This window comes from Lipophrys pholis (genome assembly GCF_963383615.2).
Source record: "Lipophrys pholis genome assembly, chromosome: 9".
Lineage (NCBI taxonomy): Eukaryota > Metazoa > Chordata > Actinopteri > Blenniiformes > Blenniidae > Lipophrys > Lipophrys pholis.
Window position 1 is genome coordinate 22,611,564 of NC_137639.1, and position 23,757 is coordinate 22,635,320.

General features: G+C 42.6%; 2 protein-coding genes across 2 annotated transcripts; one reads left to right on the forward strand and one right to left on the reverse strand.

The window, feature by feature from the left end:
* The first annotated feature begins 5,877 nt into the window (after positions 1-5,877).
* LOC308114101 (neuronal pentraxin-2) lies at positions 5,878-13,795 on the forward strand. Its single transcript, XM_080470749.1, has 6 exons — positions 5,878-6,004; positions 7,973-8,907; positions 9,774-10,266; positions 10,384-10,637; positions 10,952-11,131; positions 11,483-13,795. The coding sequence occupies exons 2-6, from the start codon at positions 8,215-8,217 to the stop codon at positions 11,690-11,692; spliced, it is 1,830 nt and encodes a 609-aa protein (XP_080326875.1). The 5' UTR covers positions 5,878-6,004; positions 7,973-8,214; the 3' UTR covers positions 11,693-13,795.
* Positions 13,796-15,372: 1,577 nt separating this feature from the next.
* cyth2 (cytohesin 2) lies at positions 15,373-23,586 on the reverse strand (the record flags this gene model as incomplete). Its single annotated transcript, XM_080470845.1, has 12 exons — positions 15,373-15,573; positions 15,847-16,001; positions 16,108-16,179; positions 16,722-16,798; positions 17,449-17,560; positions 17,644-17,792; positions 19,253-19,365; positions 19,602-19,682; positions 19,775-19,893; positions 19,980-20,046; positions 20,283-20,433; positions 23,520-23,586. The coding sequence occupies 12 exons, from the start codon at positions 23,584-23,586 to the stop codon at positions 15,486-15,488; spliced, it is 1,251 nt and encodes a 416-aa protein (XP_080326971.1). The 3' UTR covers positions 15,373-15,485.
* Positions 23,587-23,757: the final 171 nt, after the last annotated feature.

Here is a 23,757-nt window from a genome sequence, read left to right on the forward strand (position 1 = left end):
CAGCAGCTCTCTCATTCTGCAGCAGCCTCTCTCTGTCTCCCTCTCTCACTCGGCCGGAATAACAATGAGCTAACGGGACCTCGACTGAATAGCAGCAGCAGGAGAATAATGACTTGAACTTTTTAAGCCAAAGACAGAGGCCGCACTCTGCAGGCCTATCACTGGCCTACATACACCCGGCCCATCACACATTCCTGCTCCCCATTCTCAGAGAGGGACAGAGGAGGAGGAGGAGGAGGAAGAGGCCCTGCACGGACACAGCCGGTCCTTTCATTTACTGCAATAAACTGAGCAAGAGATTAAAGGCTCATATAAAAAAAGAAAGAAAAAAGAAATGAAGGTGAAACAAAGCAGAGTTTTAAAGTAGTGGAAAAAGTGACCAACAACTACAAGGGGGGGAATAGATTTACACAAGTGCTGCACTTTTTTTTTTTAAAGTTTACTCTAGCAGGGCCGTAACCCCGGCACAGAGCCTTCGATAAACACTACACTGTGAGAGCCGCCTCATATACAGCCGCCTTTTATTACTTCAAATTCACTATTCTGTTCCTAGATTTGAGTAATTTATTATAACCGTCTGAAACCTGGCTTTATGCATCACTTTGTCTGAGAGGAGTCGAAGTTAAACACGTTGGGTTTAACATGTAGAGTATACAAAAATGCTCAACTTTAGGGGGTTTCAAAGTGTGGGAAGATGAGTCTCTCTCACAGAGCATGAACCACATTGCACCCTCAGGCACTGCATGTGCCAACACTTGTCTCATACCAAGTAGTGTTTTTCAGATAAATGCAGAACCTTCCCATGTTTGTTTTTCCTTCTTTTTAATCATCAGACATTATTGTTAAATGCTGGGATCAATAGAAAAGAAAAATATACAGTTTGTTATGTTATAATTGGAATTGAAATAAATGAAATATTCTTATATTTATCTGAGAATTGTTGTTTTGCAATATCAGGTTGGAAACAGCTCCATTTACAGTGAAAAACATATTCACTTATAAATTATACATCTTTTAAACGAATTAAGGAACAAAAATAATTGAGGAAGATTCAAAGATCAATAAAAATGTGCTTACATGTGAAACGTATTTATGATGTGTATATAACAGCATTATTGAAAAATCTGAAAAATTCTGATAAATTAAGACAATTTTATATATGAGGTGAAATCTAAAGAGATTGTTTGGAGCTATAATACCAAACCCTCACTTTCAAGTATAATATATTTCAAAATATTTCTTACAACATGTATGTAACATTGTTACAAAGTCCATTGAAGCATTAATAAAGCAGCAGCAGTAGTTATGATTGACAGGACGTTGAGATTGAGTTGAAAAGGGAAAGCTGCATTAGTGAGTTCTCACCACTAAAGGGCAGCAGATCTCTCGCGTGCTGCCCACATGTCACGTTTAACCTGCTCAAAGAAATAGTAAATGGGACTATAACATATTTACTTCACATTGCCAACACATGTCTCGTGTTTGAGCTTGATAACGTTAATACCGATCTTACAAATACCAAATTATTTGTGTAATTTCCAATACCATCATCAGCTCTATTGTTCTGCAGTTGCAAGTGTTTTCCGTTAGGGGGCGATGATGGGGCGTCCTCTCTGCCTGAGGCATTCAAGCACATCCACCAGATGATGTATTTTCCACTGAGGTGTTACAGATCAGTAGAAACTTCATCACTGCAACTCATTGCTTTTGACCACATTCACAAACATTCACAAACTCTCCAGCCACTAACAGTGTGTCGACTATGAGCAAACCAAATCAAATCTCCACTGATAAGAAACCTGCAGCAGCGGGCTGTGTGGGAGCTCGCCTCCTCTCCAGAGACTGGACATCACGTCCTGTCCCCATCAGAGCAGCCTGCTACAGCTCTGCACGGTTCTGGGTCAGCAGTTTCAGTGTTGTTTCAGGGGGATACTGGAGCGTCGCTGGTCTCGTGTCCTTGGATCTGAGCCGCAAAGCTGTTTGTGCCGGTCTGCTCACTTGGTCGGGGCTTAATTCACACACGCTAAGGAGATTGACAGACAGGAGGACTCGGCTCCCGTTGACCTATTAAACAAAAAAGATGACTGACCAACGCCTCTCCCATCTACTGAGGCTAGAAAAAGAGGGCAACCATTAATATTTTCTTACAGCATTCAGAAGATATTGACAGTGAAAAAAAAAATTTCTATCATGAAGTTCAGAATTGATCTCAGCTGCATCCTGCTTTTCATTGATCATCCTTGAGAGATGTTTTTATAACTTCATGAGAGTCCACCAGTGGTAAAAAAAGTTGATTGGACATTTATCTTACTATATAAGGTAACACAGTTAACTGCATGTCAGAGCACAAACCAAGCAGGAAGTCAAAGGAATGATCTGTAAACCTCAGAGAGAAGATTGTCTTTAGGCACAAATCTCTGAAACAATACAGAAACGTTTCTGCTGGTCTAAAGGTCTCAATGAACACGGTCCGCCATCATCAGTAAAAAGAAGAAGTTTGAATCCAGCAGGACTTTTCCTGGAGCTGGCTGTCTGAACACAGCATTCACTGTAGAAGGGCCTAAGTCCTAGTCCTAAGTCCGAGGTGACAAGAAGTGGATGGTCGTTCTGTCAAAGCTCCAGTGCTCCTCTGTACAGAGAGGAGAGCCTTCCAGGAGTACAACCCTCTCAGCAGAAGTCCAGTAAAAGACACATGGCAGCATTTCTCAAAATGCACCTGAAGGACTCTCAGACCATGAGAATATATTCTCTGGTCTGATGAAGGCTGAACTCTTTGATGTGAATGCCATCTTTCCCTCTATTTTCACGAGTCTCCCTGTTCTCATCGCAGAAAAACATCTTTACAGCATGATGCTGCCACCGCCATGCCGGCCTGGTGATGAGCGTTGCCTGGATTCCTTCAAACATGAAGCCTGAATGCAGCGAAGCACAGCGACATCCTGGATGAGAACCTGCTCCAGAGCGCTCCTGACCTCGGACTGGGGCGACAGTTCATCTTTCGGTCAGACAACGACCCTAAGCACACGACCAAGAGCTCAGTGGAGTGGCTTCAGGACAACTCAGTGAATGTCCTTGAGTGGCCCAGCGAGAGCCGAGAATTGAATCCGACTGAGCATCTCTGCAGAGACCTGAAAACCGCCGTGCATCAACACCTCACATCCAACCTGGGGGAGCCTGAGAGGTGCTGCTTAGAAAAATGGGCCAAACTGCCCAAAGATAGGAAGATCAAGCTTGTGGCATCATATTAAAAAAAAAAAAAGGCTTGAGGCTGTAACGGCTGCCAAAGCTGCATAAACAAAGTATTGAGAAGAGGCTGTCAATGCTGCTGATTTTTCTTTTAATACATTTGCAAAAAATAAAAAAAAAAGTTTTTTCACAGTCATTAAAATTGAATAAACAAAATATTGTATTAAGATCAAATGGTAATTGAACTTCACTTACTATATAGCAACTGCATGAGCAGTCCCAGAGCGCTTTACACCGTTCACCCGTTCACACACATGGAGGTGGCTGCCATGCAAGGTGCCTCGTCCATCCACTGGGAGCAGTTTGGACGACCGCTCTACCAAACAAACCATGGAGAGAAATTCTGTTCTATCATAGGGGTGGGTGGGATTTTGAGGCAAAATTAATTTAATCCATTTTTGGAATAAGTTTGTAACTAGAAAATCAGGACAAAGTGAAGCGCTGTGATGTAAATGTAAATATTAAAGAGCTGCTTCACAGCTAAACGTGTCCTTTGTGATAATCACTGGGCGACACAGCGGATATAACAAACTGCTTTCTACAGTCATTTTGAGAACTTATCAATTCAAAATTTCTGCATCTAAGTTTTTTCTTATAGCACCCTTGAAACTAATTGTACTGATTATTTTGACACACACACAAAGCATAACAAGTAAACACACAGTACAGAAGAGCCCCAACAACAGTCAGACAACCCAACCACTTTATGCTAAAATGGCTTCAACACAAGGATCAACACGACACCACCACTCTAAAATAGTTGGAACTTTGCAGGACCAGCGGCAACTCAGAGCCGCTGATAGACTTAAGCGCATCATCGCAGTCTGAAGTATCAACACCCATCTCAGCTCAGTAGTGGACCCAAAGCAGGGCGAAGACTGGAGGTGAATGTGTGTGGAGGACGTCAGAGTTCTACTTCAGATGATTCATTAGTCAAATGAAGGCTGTGGTGGAAAACTCAGCTTGGTCATTTTTAGATGTGGCCAGACGCTGACAGAGCACAAGTCAAGAGCCAGGGCACAAACTCCTCACCGTATTAACCCAGGAGATCACCTCTGTAATCCTCCCGCTGGGCGCAAACTAACCAGAAGGACATGTTAGGAATCTCTTTGTTTTTGTTTTTCCATTTAGTTATTTGAAAAAGATTTTCATCTGGCAGCTGAAAATAATCCAGATGGATGGATCACTATCTCGGCTTTTAACAGTTTTGTTGTAGGCAGTTTTTAATTTATGAAGTGAACAACTCAGAATCAGCACTTAGAGCGACTTCTCAGAATATATATATATAAAAAACAATAGAAATGTTCATGTTTCTCAGTGATACTCACCTGTATTTAAGATTTATAGGCAAAAACTGAACATTTTCAGCCATTTTTTTGTTTTATTCCTTGTAATCTGGCTTTTTCATCACAACAATAAATTAAAATTCAGCAATAAACATTAGAAACACTTAAGTTATTATGTGCGACTGACCACAGTTTACTTTCCAACAATCATCTAACTTTTACAGATGCACCAATAGGAATAAAGTCACCATTGAGTGTCTTTGTTTTTCCCCACTAACCTTTGGTTTTGTCACACCACGAGACAGAAGAGGTGCTCAACATATGCCAGCCTGTCTGAACCTGTTATCTAATGTTAATGTAACTAGAAGTGTCTGCTCTATAATCAACAGGCCGGCTTCATTGTTTGTTTGTGTGTGTGTGTGTGTGTGTGTGTGTGTGTGTGTGTGTGTGTGTGTGTGTGTGTGTGTGTGTGTGTGTGTGTGTGTGTGTGTGTGTGAGATCTTCTTCGACGTCACGGCGGCCATCTGCCGTCCTGCTGCTGCTCCTCTGGCAGCCAGTCAGACGAGGAATTAATCAGGCCAATCAATCGGTCCCGTGCAGAGATCTAGGTGAGCTGTGTGACGTGTGCCGGAGGAAGTGAGCCCGACAGTTCTATCCTCCCGGCCACTATGTATAGAGGATATCAAATTAGACAGCGAAGTCGATTAGAAATGTTTTACCTGCACACTGGTGTCATGATTCTACAGGAATACATTGGTGAAAAGACAAGCAAAATGGGGACACGATAAAGGAGTGACTTTCAAATTATAAAGGAAATATATCCATCTAATAAGTTCTTGTGTCAAAGATTTGATTGGGATGACATTATATGTGTTTTCTTTTTCTATAATGATGTTGAAACTGTGGAACATGTCCATTTTGGACATCATTTCAGAGCTTCATTCAAAAGATGTGACAAGACATCCTCTAGATTGGACGACTCTGAAGGTAGGAGTATATAAAAAGGAGAAGAAGGTCAACGTCCTAGAATGGATGGACGAATGAACTGAAAACACAAGCCAACATTGCTCTACATGTATAGGATGGTTACTATGGTTGTTAAATAAGATGATTCAAAGTTTGTAAATGTGTCATTAAAATAAAGGTAATTAAAAAATGATATCTTCCTTCACATGATTTGTGATTTTAGGTCAGATTTTAAAGAAAAGTGTAAATGTACATTTAGAGTGCGAGGGTTCATGTTTAAGAGCGTAAGCAAACACATGTATAGCTGGAAGTGGTGAGAAGGGGCCAGAAAGTCTGACAGGAGGAGAGGTGTGGCCTTCTAAAGAAGGAGGGGAGGAGAGGAGAGAAAAGAGAGGGAGAGACAATGAAGGAGGGATAGAAAGAGTTGAGCTCTCCTCCGGAGTAAATCTCTCTCCCAGTCTGATCAGTGAGGAGGCAGCCTGACAGCGTGGACTCACAACTCAAAGGTAAGAACGCAAATGTTCATTTACCTTCAATCAACGAGCCTCAGACACACTGACACACATGCAGAGCACATGTATTCCTCTAAATCTGTACCAGTGTGTCATAATGTCAGCGGGATGTTGGAAAAGAACCAATGAAATCAGTAGTGTTACTTTATATTCACACATGAAACAGATGCACATGAATGAAAACCTTCATGTTGTACTGTCAGGAGCCCGAGACCTCTAAGCAACCAGCACTTCACATGAAAACCTTTCTAAAATAAACTAAATCTATGTTGTTTTCAAAGAATAAAATCAAGTCACTACAGTGCTGGAGGTAAAACAAATGAGCCTTTATAGTATACTATGTTGTTGTTACTGATAAGATGAGAAAAGTCTTTCAATTAAAAAACTTAGCAACATATTTCATAGGATTTGTCGCAAGAGTTTAAGATACACAGATGTTGCTTTTAATGAATGGATGTACAATCCTCTATCATCCGTACATAAACTGAATTCATACTTCACTTGACATACAACACTGTTTAGGGTTACTCGTGAGATGTTTTTTCCTGCTTAAATGTTTCAGCATCTTTAAAGAGATCTTCACACTGGATAGAACACCGTTGGCACCGAGCTTGTGACACCTTAAGGCTCATAGTTTTAACCTCATCGCTGTCTGTTTACAAACGGAGAGCTCTGAGGTTTAAGCACAGGTCTAACTGCAGTTGTCAGTTTTTAATTTGAGATTAATCACACTGCTTAAATATCCACCTCGACCATATGTTGCTGCATGACTACGGTATCCATGGTAGATTACACACACACACACACACACACACACACACACACACACACACACACACACACACACACACACACACACACACACACACACACACACACACACACACACACACACACACACACACACACACACACACACACACAGGCCCACTTATCTCTCAGTAAGTTAGCACAACAACTGTTGGCAATTAGGTTAATTGACTGACCTGTGGGCGATAAACTCGGAGCTAAACGGTAGAGATTGGGTGTGACACGGGTCTCTGCCTCGACCATCTGTCTCTCCTCTAAGCCCCGCAAACCACAACGGGACTGAACGACACAGAGCAAAGCCTGTCAGAGAGCAATCACGCATCAAGACAAAAAAGACAAACATGTTGCAAAGACACTTAACTTCAAGCTAATTTTTCTCTATTTTTCTCCATTTTCTGTAGCATCAAACGATTTACATGTTGGAGTATCAGTCTAAAGGTTGAACAAAGCAGAATTGACCCTTGACCTAAAGATTTGCTGTGTGTTTATTCAGATTGTTCCATTATTGATAAAATACAGTAAATCATGTATGTATGAAACCCCCCTGGGTGCACGCACACACACACACACGCACACACGCACACACGCACACACGCACACACACACTGGTCACTGCGAGGAGCAACAGGTGGTCAGTGAGGTTTAGCTGCCACATCACGTGTGTGCCATTTCGAAATGCCGACCCTGCATAATGAAGGACAAGTTACAGTTACAGGTCAGCTTGACTTTATGAGTCGGGACCACACAGATCAGATTAGTAACTACATGTTTTATTTAAAAAGTCTCGTATTAAACTTGGCCTCTCTGCTTGCCGCCAGGGAGTTCTGGTTGTTTCTCTTGCTGAGGTTTATCATGAAACGTTGATGCGAATTAAAGAATCATGAAATCTGTCTGCATCTCCTCTGAGAAGAATCAGTGTGATCTGGGCATGATGAACAAAATTTGGTCAATATGAGTGAAAATGTAAAATAATACACGTTTATGAGATTTCTGTCTGTTTTCTATAGAAAATTAAACAATTACAAAATACAGGGTTGTGTTGGAGCGGCTTCATTGTGCAGGAGCTCATGTTAATATCTGATCAATATTGTGTCCAACCTGTAAGAATGGTTTTCTACTGTTTCGTCTTACAACCAATGCTTTGTTTCCCAGGTTCTTCCTGTTCCTCGGTGACAGAGAGGCGTAATCCACAAATAAAACAGTTCTCAAGAAGAAAAGACGAAAAGTATTTTATTTCCTTTACGGATACTTTATTGTGAGAAGGTTTTTGTTTTTGTTTTTTTGCACCCTGAGGCCTCGTTTGGAACACAGAAGTCAGCACAACCTTTACTTCAACGGGCATCTACCATTTTGAATCCAAGCCAAGCTTCTTAGGATTTCTTGCTGAACTGTGGATGAGGATCATGAGGAACTTTCAATCTCCACAGCTGTTCCTCATCTACTTGTCTTTACTTTCGCTCCTTCTCTGCCCGGCATCTGCCAGCTTAGGGCCTGACTATGGAGCCCACCCACGCTTTGTGTGCACCCCAATTCCTGTGGATGCAAACCCTTCTTGCTTCCCCCCGGGAGGTCCGAGCGCCGGAGCAGCAGGGCCCGGTGGACCGGGCCATCAAAGTGCCCCTCCTGCTGGCTGGTGGGGGGCGAGTGAGGAGGCCAAATCCACCATCCTCCACCTGAGGGAGAGTCTCGTTCAGCAGAAGGAGACCATCCTGGACCAGAGGGAGACCATCAGGGAGCTGACGGCGAAGCTCGCCCTGTGCGAGAGCTTTGGACGGGGCGTGTCGCCGCACGACGACCACCACGGCACAAACTCACACTCGCATCACACCGGAGCCACCGGCCACCATGCGTATGCCGACAATGGGCACTATAGCAACCGGCAGGGTCACCATGGAAACAGCAACCTCATACCGGACTCGCCGCACTACCCCTCTGTGCCCTCCGTGGGGGGGCAACGGTTGGATGGAGGGCACAGCAGCAACAACCAGGGGAAGGATAAACATGTGGCACCAGGGGACGTCACATCATCGCCAGAGCAGATGGAGCGGATGCTGCAGGCGCTGAAGGAGAGGCTGGAGAACCTGCAGGTGAGCAGCAGCACAGGCAAACTTTTGCACAAACTTAAGAAAGAAAGGCTGAGGTGAAGGAGAAGCGTGTGAAGTCGCTACGCCTCGGCTGATGAATGAGGAGGAAACAGAGGGAGGCGTGTGACGTGTCGTGTGTCCACATGAGGCTCTTCCTGTTTGGACACATTAATGTCCTCCTCGCCAGCTTAGTTGTCGAGTAATCAAGTCCCAAAGTGGTATCTCCACTAAGTACTTTAGACAAAGAACAATGAATTACTTAATCACATAAATCCACTCGCAGGAGAGTCACTCTGACGTCCCTCAGTGGGCACCGGGGACCCACAACAGTCCCAGAGAGAGAGAGAGAGAGAGAGAGAGAGAGAGAGAGAGAGAGAGAGAGAGAGAGAGAGAGAGAGAGAGAGAGAGAGAGAGAGAGAGAGAGAGAGAGAGGGTCTTTTAGGTTCTTGTGTAGATGTGAAAGTCTATGGGTACTTTTGATTTTCTTTGTGCACTTAATTGTCCTTGTCATGCAGCTTGTATTCCCAGATCATGATCACAGACAGATGTCAGGCTGTGCAGAGTGTCTGTGTGCTCATGTGCACAGGGAGGGGGGGGTCTAAGATCAGCAGTAATTATGGTGATCTCCCTTGACAGTCTAGTAATCAGGGCACGCACCCGGACAAAGCCTGGATTACCTGAGAGGTAGAGAGGCAGGAGTGGATGCAAGGAGACACAATGACTACAGAGTAGAAGAACTGCTGCTTCTGACAAGACGAACTTATTAACAAATTCCCACAAACATTCATCCTCTTGGGCCTTCAGGCAGTTTGTGTCAATGCAACTGTTTTAAACACTTCAACTGAGTGTTTTTTCACCTTCCTCAACAGAAGAGGAACACCTCCATTGCATACTCCAGCTCCCTGAAGGAGCTGCTGCAGAGGAAGATCGACACTCTGGAGGAGCAGCTGCACCACCTCAGTGGCCCGGCGGACCACCACGATGATGACAGCAGCCACAGCGATGATGGAGATCACCACGACCACCATGACGAACACTCAGACGAGCACTCGGACGACGACCACAGTGACGGCCACCACGACGATCACCACGACGACCACAGTGACGGCCACCACGACGACCACCACGACGACCACAACGATCATGATGATGATGGTAACCACACAGACCATCACGACGAAGGCCACAGTGATGGCCACCATGATGATGATGAAGAAGAAGAAGATGATGATGGTGTTCACCACAGTAATGAAGCAGATGATCACAGTTACCTCCCTCACACTGGGTACAGAGCGCCGGGGCCGCGGCCGGGCTTCCATTCCAATAAACTGGAAACGATGCTCAACCAGCTGCACCTCTCAGGTAGACGTTTCCAGTCGGTTTCAAAATCTAGTTTGATTGTTCGATAAGACTAAAAACTCCAGAGGAGAGCAGCTGACACACTTTGGGCCTCACCGATTTCTACGTTTCCTTTAACAGGCTCCAGCAGGAAACAATCCAGGAGCCCTGACGCCTTCCAGATCAGCTTCCCCATGAGGACAAACTACATGTACGGCCGGGTGAAGAGGACTCTGCTGCAGGAGATCTTCGCTCTGACTTTATGCCTCTGGATGAAGGCGGGCGTCGGGCCCGGAATGGGAACGCCGTTTTCTTACTCTGCACCCGGACAGGCCAACGAGCTGGTGCTCATCGAGTGGGGAAACAACCCGCTGGAGCTGCTGATTGATGACAAAGTGAGTGACGGCCAACACCAGTCACACAGTTCATACACTCTCACACTCAGAGATATAGGGAAGTCACTTTGTCATGAATCAGGATTCAGTGTTTGTGGTTTATTAAGCAATTAATGTATTATTATTATACATTATTAATGTAGCTATGGTTGAAACTTCTGACCACTTCCAAGTAAAACACTTTCCAGTTCAACGTGAAGGAGCTGGTAGTTTTCTGTTTCTTTAGTAACACATTGGTTAAGCTCACTCGGGGGTAGTTTCTGTGTTGAAAGTCTTGGGAGTTGTTCACACCGGTTCAACCTCCCCCTCCACAGGCGGTGACGTTACCTCTGTCTCTGAGCGATGGGAAGTGGCACCACATCTGTGTGACCTGGTCAACGCGGGACGGGCAGTGGGAGGCCTACCAGGACGGCGTGCAGAGGGGGTCCGGCACGAACCTGTCCCCCTGGCACCCCATCAAACCCGGAGGAGTCTTCATCCTGGGCCAGGAGCAGGTAACGTCTGCGAATACAGAGAACAGGCATACTGCAGAAATGACCAAACAAAAGATATCATCCAGAATGAATTATGCCTTGTAGAGGCTCTTGTTTGTGCAGATAATAAGCTTTTGATGCTGTATTTTTATGGGAATTTCTGCAGATCTGCTGTTTAGTTCTGGGTCTCGTTGTGTTATTTAACATCCTGCAGGCCAGACATGGCCATCCAGCCTTATCCTTTATAACCCTGCTTTAAAAAGTCGCCTCTGTGTCTTTGTCAGAGATATTCTATTAACAGCTGCTTTTCCTCTGTGAGCCATTATAGAGGTCAATAGTCGCTCTTTAACCTCTGGTGCCTCCTCTCTCCAGGACACCCTCGGAGGGCGGTTTGATGCCGCACAGTCGTTTGTGGGCGAGATGTCGGACCTGCACATGTGGTCACACGTCCTGAGCTCCGGTGACATCTACAGCCTGGCGTCCTGCAGCAGCCACCTCAAAGGAGACGTCATCTCTTGGTCCGAGGCGGAGGTGGAGCTTCATGGAGGCGTTGCCAGATATCCGTTTGATCCCTGCCACTGAAAACAGCCAAGCGGAAGAACTTGAGAATGTTCTTTTTGATTTAGAGACTTCACGGACTAATGAAGAAGACACATTTTTAAAAAGGGAAGACTTCTGGACAATCTCAAAGTCGCACAAACTCCTCCAGACTCAGAGACAATGCCTTTATTTAAAGTTAATGTGCATCTTTTTCTAAATAATAATCTTTTTTTAAACTAAAAGCCACAATACAGTGATTGATTTGTACTTACAATGTGTAGAGACTTAGCGGTCTTGTGGGCCTTAGCTACTGGCCTTTCTCCATCACGGGTTTGTGTTTTATTCTAAACAGATAAGTGCTGTATGTGACATATTGTCATACTGTTAATAGTACCGTCAGGACTGTGCTGATGTGTGCAGACCTTATGGGTTCTGTCGTGGTGAAGTGACAAATTGTATGTTGTTCGTTTTTTGTTTCTCTTTCCATTGTGGATTCTCTTTTCAGAGGTTTCCATGAAACATACGGCTAAACTACCAAAGAAATTGTAGAACTTAGAGAATTTTGTGTCACACTTTTCTGTAATTTCTTGAATCTCTGTATCGTAGATAGATCCATGTTCCACTTTCTGGAAGACATGCTGAAGATCCTGTCCAACAGAATTTGGATGTTTCTTTCATCCTTTTACAACTTGAACTCTGACTCTTGCTTTAGAAAATAACAGGGCTCATGTAAACGGACAGAATACTTTTGGCATCTTTGATTTAGTTTTATGGCAACTTTTATACAATTTAAATGCATTTTTCATCATTGAACAATTCACAGACATTTCTCACCTTTTTTTTTTTTAGTGGATTAGTTTGTAATTGCTCTTTACCTTTTTGTGTGGGAAAAATGCTGCACTGTTGTGGATTTTGTATTTGTAAATCTGGCCTTGATCATGTTTATAATTGTACAGACTATAAAACACCGGGATTTTTAAAGAGGTCAGACCTTTGCCACTGTCAGTTCTCCTTTGAAGAGTGTAAATAAAGGTGTGGATGTTTTGTGCCTCGTGTTTTTATTGAGTTTAAAATGTGAAGTTCACATGAGGTGAACAGTCTAACTGTTTAATGATTACCACGCTGATGGTGATGTGACAATAAAACCTGATCCATCTTATTTTGTAAAACAAAACCTCGGGAGAAAAGAAAACACGCAGTCGACAATCTCATGTTTACCTTTTATTGTTACACAGTAGTTTACTGGCACCAATATTTTGTAGTTTTCCTCTTTGCTACATTTACAGATGATCTATCCATCTTCACCTTACAGTAAATAAAAATAAATAAACACAAAATTAAACACTTTTTTTTTTTCCAAAAGAGGTGGCTCTGGGGTGAAATGAAACAGTGGATCTGCTTCAGTCAGATCGTTTCAGTGTTTGATGTTGTGTTAAGCTGGAAATGTGAAGGTTTATTTTGGCACCTTTGCACTTCAAGAATACCCAGAAAGTGAAGGCCGAGATACGATCCCTGTGCTGGAAGCAGAAAGTTCGGCCTTTTTCTGTCTTGATAGGGAGGGAACAAGACGAAGGCTCCCTCAATGTGTCAGTCAGTCACTGTGTGGAGGAATGCGATCCAGCATGTGCAGATCAGAGAGCAAAGACCCCAAATCAGCACGAACACGGGTCGGAAAACATGTTGGTGAAGAACTGGTGCAACTAAAAATGGAGCTTCTTTCACAGTTCATCATTTAGCATATTGTAGTGTGTGTAGTAACCACAAGTGGGCGCTAAAGAGTGTCAGAGTGGCATCAGTCAGAGCAAAAGCATTTTCTCAAAAATGCTAAAAACAAACAAACAAAAAAAAAAGATAAAGTGCAGAGGACAATTAGTTTTTCCTACCATCTAAAGTATCAGTTCATCAAACCACTGGTTTATGAACTGGATGTGAAGCAAATCTACCTCTAAAACTTGTAAATGATTCATTACATCCGAGTTCATTTACCTTTACATAATGAATCAAACATTTCTTAGTGTTCCTTGTTTGTTCCTCTTTATTTCTATCGCTGTTGTCTGAAAACTCACAAACAATCCAGTTTGTAAATTCTTGCTCTTGAACTGGACGTTGATCTGTGTGTGTGCTTTTACCGAGTCCGATTCATTCAAAGAAAAAAGAAAAAAAAAAACTAAAACAGGAACCAAATCAGACTTCAGGATGTCTCCTAATTATCTCATTTTTAAAAGAAGCTACAACCGAACAGGAAAATTTACTCTAAGCATAAATCAGCTATAATAATAAAATTTTTCCGAGTCAACAGGGAACACTAACACTTTTCAAATCGGTGCACGAGCATGATCAGAGATGCATCGGCACCTACAAGCGACGACTCCATTTTTAATCAACATGCAGTAATACAGTAGCTCGTACAAAATCAGACCTTTAACCAAAGATAAAGAATAAATTAAATAATTTCTATGTGTATTGTAAACAAATATGCTAACATCTATTTACAAAAAGTGTACATTGTAATGAGCTGCCTTTGTGACGGGTTTGAACTCCCTCTAGTGGACAGAACCGGCTCTAACAGTTATCACGGCGAGAGATGAGCGAGTCGCATGCTGTAATGTAACATCTGCCAGGACATGATGAGTACTGCTCAGTATTAGTGTTATAAAGGAGTAGTTAGCAAGCCTTCAATCTATGATTTTCTACTCTGCTATTGCTCACACATGTTAAAAAACATGCTAAAGAAAATATATACTTTCTCAGCGAGCTGAATCAAAATGCCGCCTGCAGGGACACGAGCTTCTCGACTCGACTGTATTTAAAGATCAACAGTAACTTGGCAATAAATTGTGTGTAACTATACAGTAAGAATGTTCTTCACATAATGTTTACAGTACCTCAGTATGGGACGTAGTTGCGTAAATGTAATACTATCACAAAGTCATCTGAAACCACCTCCAGCTGATTCATCACTCCTCTCTTACCGTCGAAAACTAAATGGAAAATTCATTAGTGTTTCAAAAGTGAATTCACATTATGTCTGGGGTACGCACAATCAAGAAAGGCAACGTCTTATTCAGGCCACATTGATAAAAGCGAAAGAGCTCCGCTGCTTGGTACGTGATAAAGTCCATATTCACACTGATATAACTGTTATATATATATATATATATATATATCCACACTTGACTGCCTTTAGTGTTCCAAACACGCATGATAAAATGAGTCTGCTACTGGGCATGCATGTGATGTAAACAGCCGTGAAGTACCAGGAGGTTTGTTGTAAAAGTGACGCAAACACACTGCTGCCATTTCTTTCTTCAAAGTCGCCAGAAGTCTTGGACAGAAGCAGCAGTTTGATGGCAGATTATAGTTGTGAAAAGCTGTTTTAAGGTTTTTTTTATGGTAAACAAAAGACACGTGAGCTTTACCTGGAAGTTAAAAGTGAAACTTTTTGAAACTCACCATCACCTGGGACGATGATGATCACAGCATTTTTAAATCCTTCACTCGAAGTATAGTGAGTGTAGAGAAAAAGGCCCAAACAGGAGCAAAACGTGTCTTTCAGATCACCAGCAGCGGTGTGAATATGGTTTAACGCTGAGGTCACGATTGAGACGAGGACGTCGAGTGGAACTAACGACGGAGATATTGAGAAGCAGCAGCGGAACCCCTCACTCGCTCCATGTGGCCTTTTCAGAGTCTGATAGACAGAACAGCAAAGAGTCCTCGTGATAGGAAGAGGAGGAGCTTGAGGAATGGGAAAACAAGGGGTTAAGAAAAACTTTCAGGATCGGTAGAAAGGAGCGGGGACGAAGGAAGACGGGAAGAAAATGAAGTGCACAATCTACGGCTGCTCCTCCTTCTTCTTCAGTGATATACGTTTCTTCCTGGCGGCGAGCATTTCGTAGAAGGGATCCACGCTAACGGCCGATCTGGACAAATGATGGAAACACTCAGGTTAAAACTCAAACTACCCACGTTTTGGTCTTGTGACTATGAACTAATTGTTCATCCATCTCTCAATGAGTAATAAAAAAAACACCTTATTGACAAAATAGTTTATTTTTCTCATAATGCAAACCATGAAACTTCCATATATTTCCAGTTGAGAACCCAGAAATATGTGATTTGAAACGAGTGTGAGAAAAAGAAGCTCCAGTATGCTCTCCTGGGTTGTCCTGTGATATTATTCCTGGCGTACGTACTTGATGCTGTGAATCCATTCGTCCTTCTCCTCTGGTGTGGGAGCAGAGATTCGGTACACCATGTGGTTTCCCTCCACCACTCTGCCGTCAGCCTCCGTCTTACACGCTTTAATCAGCTGGCCGCGGTTGTTGGGGATGTACAGCTCAAAGCAGTTCTGTTGGGAAGAAGGTGAAATAGTTTAGAGAGACAAACACCATATATAATAAAAAAAAAAAGTATTAAGATATAAATCTAATGTGCGGAGAAAACAACCGACGTACTGGTTTTCTTGGGTCTTCGACCTCACGAATACTAAGGTTTTCCAAGGGGATGATGCCTCGTGGCTCCTTATCCTGTTGGTGAAAAATGTAAAAAAAATATGCAACACTTAAACATTTACTCAACTTGGAAAAGTGAATGTGAATCTAAGTTAAAGCTAAATTAACTAAAATGGAAACTGCTTTCAACCAGAGAAAGTCTATTTGTGTAGGAAGGAGGAATCTCATGAACCCAGTTGTTTGTTTTGCCCCGAACTAATCGTAACTTTCCGAATACAATCATGGACGACTTTGTTATATTTCAGGATCAAAGATGTTCTTCTTTTCCAGTAATGAGAAATTCAGTGGAAACAAAAGCTGCAGAGGAGGAGACTGCCCACAGTCTGCAGGTGCAAAACAGACTAAATAAAGTAACGAGTGAAAAAGCCCACAGAAACTTTAGTAGCTGGAACTAATGTCCAATGAACTTAACTTTTTTTTAATGCAACAGGTTTACTTAAGTAAGGCTGTTATTTTATTGGTAGAAAGATCCATTTTAAGTTGATACTTAAACACGATAACATCTTTATCAGGTTCAGTGAGTAAATATACAAAAACAATGAAGACACAATCCTTACTGTGGTATATTCAAAGTAATAAAGGCAGTTGTCTGTGAGGATGAACCATCGGCGTTTCCAGGTTTTCACCCTTCCCCCTGAAACACGAGCACAGCGATCAGAAGTGTCAGGAGGTTCTTAACATCAAGTACAAGCGCTGCTCTACAATCTGCGTGCCAATAATAAACCATCTCCCATTGCTTTCTACAACTTGAAACCACAACAGTGTTGTGAGTACATACCTCCTGAATAAACAAGCAGCAGCAGCAGAGGGTGGAAATCGCAGGGAAGAAGCAGAGACAAAAGGAACCAGAGGATTTAGAGGACGAATGGAGAAAGAGAGAGAGAGAGGGAGACATGGAGGAGGAAGAGAAGATTTTATTAGTGACACAAAGATCACAGGCCCCGCCATGCAGAAGAAAAACCGTCTGATTTTACCAACAGCGAGTCTCTTGTTAACCGTCATGCTATGGCGGCGTGTTTTGCCCCAACACTGTGAGCGGATCATTCAAGTGGAGTCAAAGTGGCAGCAAACCTCAGAGACGGGAGGGCAGCTTCATCGTAGCGTGAAGCCACAGACGAGAACAGCGCACAATAGCATACATACATACATATATAATCTATCCCACTCGCAGCGGTTTATAGTGACAACTTTAACACACACACTGGATTTGTCGGCTGCGCAAAGTTAAAGACCAACATGGAAGAAGCAGCAAACAGAAGAACGGCCTCGCGGCGATCGTCTCACCGAGTTTAAGAAGCCATCCCTCTCTGTCCGGGTTAAAGAAGGTGTGCGTCAGGTCGTTGCCGTCGTCCTCGGGGATCTTGAAAGGCTCATTTTTAATACTTTCATAGAGATTCTAGAACCAAGAAAGAAAAGATGGAGGAATGAGCAAATAAAGCACGTGGAACGACGGAGAGAAGGAAGAGCACCGGGTCGTACCCTGAGCAGATCCTCGGGCAGGTCTCCTCCCTCGTTGATGCCGCGGTTCATGGAGATGAAACGGTCCACTCCAGGTTTGTCCCTCACGTTGGGGTTATGAAGACTCGTGTTCAGCATAATTATGGCAAATGACAGCACGTAACATGTGTCTGCAGAAAGGAGAGACGAGCAAAACCACGACAAGATAATAAGCTGTGCTCGCTACCTGACAAAACATCGAGGGGCTTTTCTCACACCAGGTACAAGAACTTTCAAGTAGTAGGAGCTCTGAAACACCCTGCATCGGGTCGATTCGATGTTTTCTACAAAGCCGTGACCTTTTGTCAAACTGTTTCTGTGGCCGGAAAAATGCTCAGAAGTCTGGAGTCTCCTGTGTTGGAGAGTTGGTCCGCATCTCTGCTTGTAAATGAACAGCCGACTCATAAACACCACTTTCTCCTCTTCCTATCGTTCTCTCTGAAAACAAAAGGCCCGCTATTGGTGTGATGTCAAACCTCCCAAGATGCCTCGACTTTAAACAAAACATGAAAGGACATAACTCACTCAAACAATTTAAGGAAATACAAAAAAAAAAAAAAAACACAAGTGGGTTTTAAAAGTGTTTTATAATTTCCATGACTCAGTGGATTAATTTCATAGCTCATTTCTAGGAAGAAGTTAGCCATTTGTTTGTGTGCACACCTTCTGGGAAGCCACTGTTGTTTACTTTCACTTGGCAAAAAGCAGCTCTGATAGCTTATAAAAACAACCACAGGAAAATGAAGCTGCATTTAGAGGAATAGCAGACGTCTAAACAGAAGAGTCAGACCAGCAAACACTCAGAATCTGTCAGAGTAGCAGCCCGACACCGACAGGGCTGTAACATTCAACCTGGGATTATTTTGTTTATGTTTTTAAGATAAATCTGGTGAATGGATTGGCATCACATGTTAACATGGTACTATACAGTACTGCAGTGGTGAAGAACTTATTCAAAAACAAGAATGGGTTCAAAAATCCAAGTAGTGACTATTAGAAAACCGCAGGTCTGAAACGGCAACACAGTTTCTGATGGAACATTACAGAATCTCTCTCAACTGGAAAGATCTGCCTCGACAATGTAATCTCTCCAAATGACTGATAACGGCATTTCTTACTTCACGGACGAATGTTTTGTGCATTCCTGACATAATTTGAATCCCATTTTAGTACTTTCTCTGTATATTTTAGTAGCCATTTCTTTGGGCAGCAATTTTAACATATTAAAAACAGCAACATGTTCAGGGAGCTATTGGGCAAAACTAAATACAGGCATGTCTCAGAAAAGTGAATATCAGTGAAAAGGTAATAGTATTTTCAGTACACTCTCAGTTCTACACTCATAAACTAAAATGTTTTGAGCATTTCATTCTACATTAATTGTGAGAATTGAAAAAAGATGATAAGAATACATTTGACCTAACATATTTGAATATTTTGCTGCACTGTATTTTATTAGGCTGGAATCATTAAAAATAATACAAATCTGTGACAAACAAGTGTTATCCTTGTTTTTGTTTGTTTATTAATAAGACTTTTATTTCTCTGGCCTCTGCACCGTCTGAAGGGGACGGAGTGTGTGGATGTTTACCGGTGCTCTGGAAGACGCCGGGGTTGCAGTGGCAGTATCTCTGAGCAAAGGCCTCCATCATTCTGTCGATCTTCTGAGCTTCGCCCGGCAAACGGAAACTCCACAGGAACTGTCTGCAGAAAACAGGTCAAGGTTCAGGTCACGTCTGAGGGAACACATTCTGCCGTCAACAGAGTCGCTACTGCTCACTTGCATAATATTTTTTTCCTCTCCTCAACCTGAGGTGATAACAAGGGCAGGACTTTCCATTGTTGGGTGGGTTTAATCACTGCAGTGTGACTGGATAGCTTTCAAAGGATTTTTGTTTCTCAGTTTAAAACAGAAAACACCATATGTGGGCCTGGATTACCTCAGGGCTTGGACGAGGTTGAGGTCAGTGAACTCGTGGAGGTCGACGAAAGCCTGGAGGACTTTGATGTTGAAGTCGTCCCTGCAGGACAGCAACAGCCAGATCACATTCACGAAACGACCGAAAAAAAGAAGCAGCGAAAAGTAAAAATGAGATACACCAACGTTCCCCACCTTTCACCGAGATAATCTCCTATAGCCGTCTTGTTGAGGCCTTCTCCCTTGTACAGGAACTGAGCAATATCCTCTGATGTGTGTCTGAGAAGCTCGTTCTCCACCAGGAAAACAATGCCCTGCAACACGTGAAGGCACTCAGTCACCGGGTCACACAAACAGAGAAACACACACTAAAGACGTGTACAACTACTGAAGGGAATACCTTTTTTGGGTCCATGTTAAATTTCTTTCTTCCCATGGCCACATGACGGCTTTTCTGTAAAGTTTTACTGCAGAGAAGAAAGACACGAATTAATTTTATATAGCGGCGGCCAACATACAGATCTTTATCGATCATGACCAAAAAAAAAAAGGGCCTGATGCCAGACTTCATGCAATGCAGTTACACTTCCAAATGTTCCGCTTAATACTGGTGAAAGAGCATCACTTCAAAAAAAGGTTTACGGTCAAAGGGCCATGTCTTATTGAATTTGGAGCAGAGACTTGATGTGTATTGCCCCATTACCTGCCCTCTGTGCTGGTCTCCAGTCCCTCCACCTCTAGAATCGCCTCCCTCAGCTCCTCTCTGAGCCTCTGGATCTCCTGCAGCAGGACGCCCTTCCTCCTGCGGATGTCCTCCAGCTCCGAGCGCTCCTCTGGGCTCAGGTCTACTGGGACTGCAGGGGAAGAGGAGAAGAATGATTTCTGCCCCACCGCAGCTGCACATCTATCAAGTGGCCACTATGCCCACACAATACAAGTGAACAGCTGCTGCTCACGGTGAGAGGAGAGTGTGTTACTCAAAGAGCTCATGACACAGAGAATTAAAGGAACCTAGAAAGTGAAACTGTGATAACTAAAGTCAGCAAAGAGGAATGAAAATAATTCACATTGCATAAACAATTCACACAAATCAGATTTTTAGGTGTTTCTGTAATCATTTCAATTGTCATCATCAGTGATTATCCAAATTAAATTATTTATTTTTGATTTTTCACGCACTGGGAGACAAGTGGCTGTGGTTTTACTCCTTTTGTAGCTGGTCTCTTTAATCTTAGCTTACCCTACACCAGGCACGTTAAACATAAGGTCACAAGGCTGAAAACAGTCTACAAGAGGCTCCGAGCTGGCCCACCAAACAAATTGTAAGAATTTAAAAGAAAAAAATAATTTTCAAATTTTTTTTTTTTAATAGTAGCAGACACAACGTGACACAGAGCCGAGGTGAGATATCGGTGATGCTGCCATGAAAGACAGCTTACCCCATTAGCCTCAAAGCCATGTTGTCAGGGTGAGTTTGTAAAAACAAGCATGCAAGGTCTTATTTTTGGGGGTTTTGAGTGTGGGAGACGGTTGCATCAGAAGGTTTCATTAAAATTGGCTTTATGTTGATATTGTAGTCATTTTCTCTAATTGTTTCGTTTTGTGAACATTTCCATCACTTATACTTTGCCCCACTATAAAGAAAAACTTAAAAGTTTAAATTTATGTCATTATGGCACCATTTTACCAGTCCAGCCCACTTAAGATAAAATTGGGCTTTATATGAACTAAAATGTGTTTAAAGCCCCTGCTCTAAACTATCTTCTCTACTCAGTCTCCATATTGCAGCCTGTTCAATTTAACTGAAACAATATTGAAAATCAGCTCGTTCTTGGCATTGAGCAACTGCTGTAAACTCTCAGCAGTAAATCATTATTAGTTTAAACATGTGAGTAATCAATGAAACTATAATACAGCTTGACAGTCTAGGTTTAAAGGGCCAAGCAAATGCTTTTCATGCGTTTCATTGGCCGGTGATGACCTGTGTCCCTTGAGATTTCACTACAGCCACAAGGTAGGTGGATTTTCATTTGTCATTCACTTTGACTGGTACACATTTCCATCTACTTTCTGCCCATAGTTAAGCACTGTGATTTGTTTAACTTTATGAGATTATTACTGCAAACAATGCACAGAAATGAACATTAATGGCAATGCATCAAAATTAACCAGGAGGCAAGTATCCCTTCTGTAGTTACATGCTTATAATCATTCGGTTTCTGCTGCTTTATTCATTAAAGCTGCTCAGTGAGCAAATACGGCATGCACAGCCAGGCTCGGCGTACACAATGTTATGCAGTAAAAACAGTAATTCATGCAGCCAACTTTAGTATAATAGCAAAACACAGCTCTCCAAGTGAGGGAGGGGGACTTTTTATATGCTGCAAGCGTCACAAAATGGTCTTATTTGCTCAGTATTATTATATCTTTAATGAAACTACATCATCAAAACTGTGACAAGCGCCACACAAGCTGACAGTTTTATTAGAGATGTACATACGGAGAAGAATCGACTGTTCAGCAGACGCATGAAGACACTGTGTGTGTGCAGAATAGACTTTACTGCAAATGTAGGAGCGGTGTTTTAGAGGCTGATTACAAAGAAGAAAATATAGATAAGTATAGCTTTTTGATAACAAAGAGTATGCTTATTATGATTTTCAGAAAGGCTTTGAAATTCCTCTTCACTTTTTTTGGTCAATTCCCACATGAGACACTGCAGTTTATAAAAAAACCAGCCACAAAATGTCTACTCAGTCTACTCAAATGAATGAATGAATTATTACCTAAAGAAGAAACTCATTTCAAGTCACAGTCACCAGTAAATCACAGCAACAAAAACCAGCATTGTCAATAAAGATCAATACACAGAAATCCATTATCAACATATACAGAAAGAGATATTTTAATAAAAATGTGACTGCTACTGAAGCAGACAAAAAAATGAAAACTTTCAATAAACACTGCAATGAATGTGCTTTATGTTAAGGTGAAGCAACACGTGTCCGTTTGTTGGAAAAACCGAAACACCAGTAATAAAAGTCCATCACATTCCTGTTTGTACCTGCAATTTATACACAAGATACTTTTAATTCCACTTCACATGAGACAGCCATGTACAGACATCTACACAACAGACTGGGTCCTGCTACATCAACCAGTTGGAGAGAAGTTGCTTTTCACTCTGGTGGCTGTGCTTTTAAGGGATTATTCTATTTTCACTACTTTTGCTCAATGGACGAGACCCATGATGATCCACAATATACACAGAAAATCACAACAAATGCAGTTTAATCCAGCAGTTACTGATATTCAATGAGAAATGCATGCTCTATATAGCAATGGACACAAATCAAACCTCAGCAGCACCACTAGCATCACTCTCAACACCTCTCTAAGCAGCAACATAGAAATAAAACTGGCTTGATCAGTTGGTCTGCAGGAGAAAATGGAGATAAAGTCCAAACGCTGCAGCCTTGAAGCTTTGTTGCGTTGACTCTGCAAAACACAGGGCAGCAGCCACGCCCACAGCCCAGATCAAAATGGTCTGATTCACTCATTCAGCAGCCGGTGTCACAATTACAGGGTTGGGCAGCTTCAACGTAGTGCTTAATTCATATTTGCGACTTTTTCTGTACCCCGGAGGCAGGTTTAGTAGTTAAATGTCGCGGAGCCATTAAGCTAAAAACTTAGCTACGAGCACGCAACCAAACAATCAATGTTTAGTTAGCCTTGTGCTAAGTGGCTCACTTTCAGCCTAATAACATTTACATACACACTCACGCTTCTATGAAAACCCTCTAAAAATATAAGCAGAATATAAGCAGTCGTTTTCATGTAGACGTTAGATTCTGATCAGTCCATCACACCTGAGCTAATGAACTAGCCGCAGCGAGCTCGCGACACCCAGAGCAAATAGCCGCTCAGTAGCCCCACTTACTGTAGTCCAGGTCATCCATTTTTGGCGCTTTACTTTTAGGCATAAATAGTTTAGAGTCGACTGTCATTCAATGTAAAAAAAATAAGGGATATATGTGTAAATATATCCTCAGAATTAAAGTGAAAGGGGAAGACGAGCCCTGGTGTCGCGGTGTCGGGCCGGAGACAAAGAAGGAGGCGACACCGGAAGCGATGAGACGGTCTGCTTCCGGTCAGCAGGTTTTCAAAATACAGCCCGC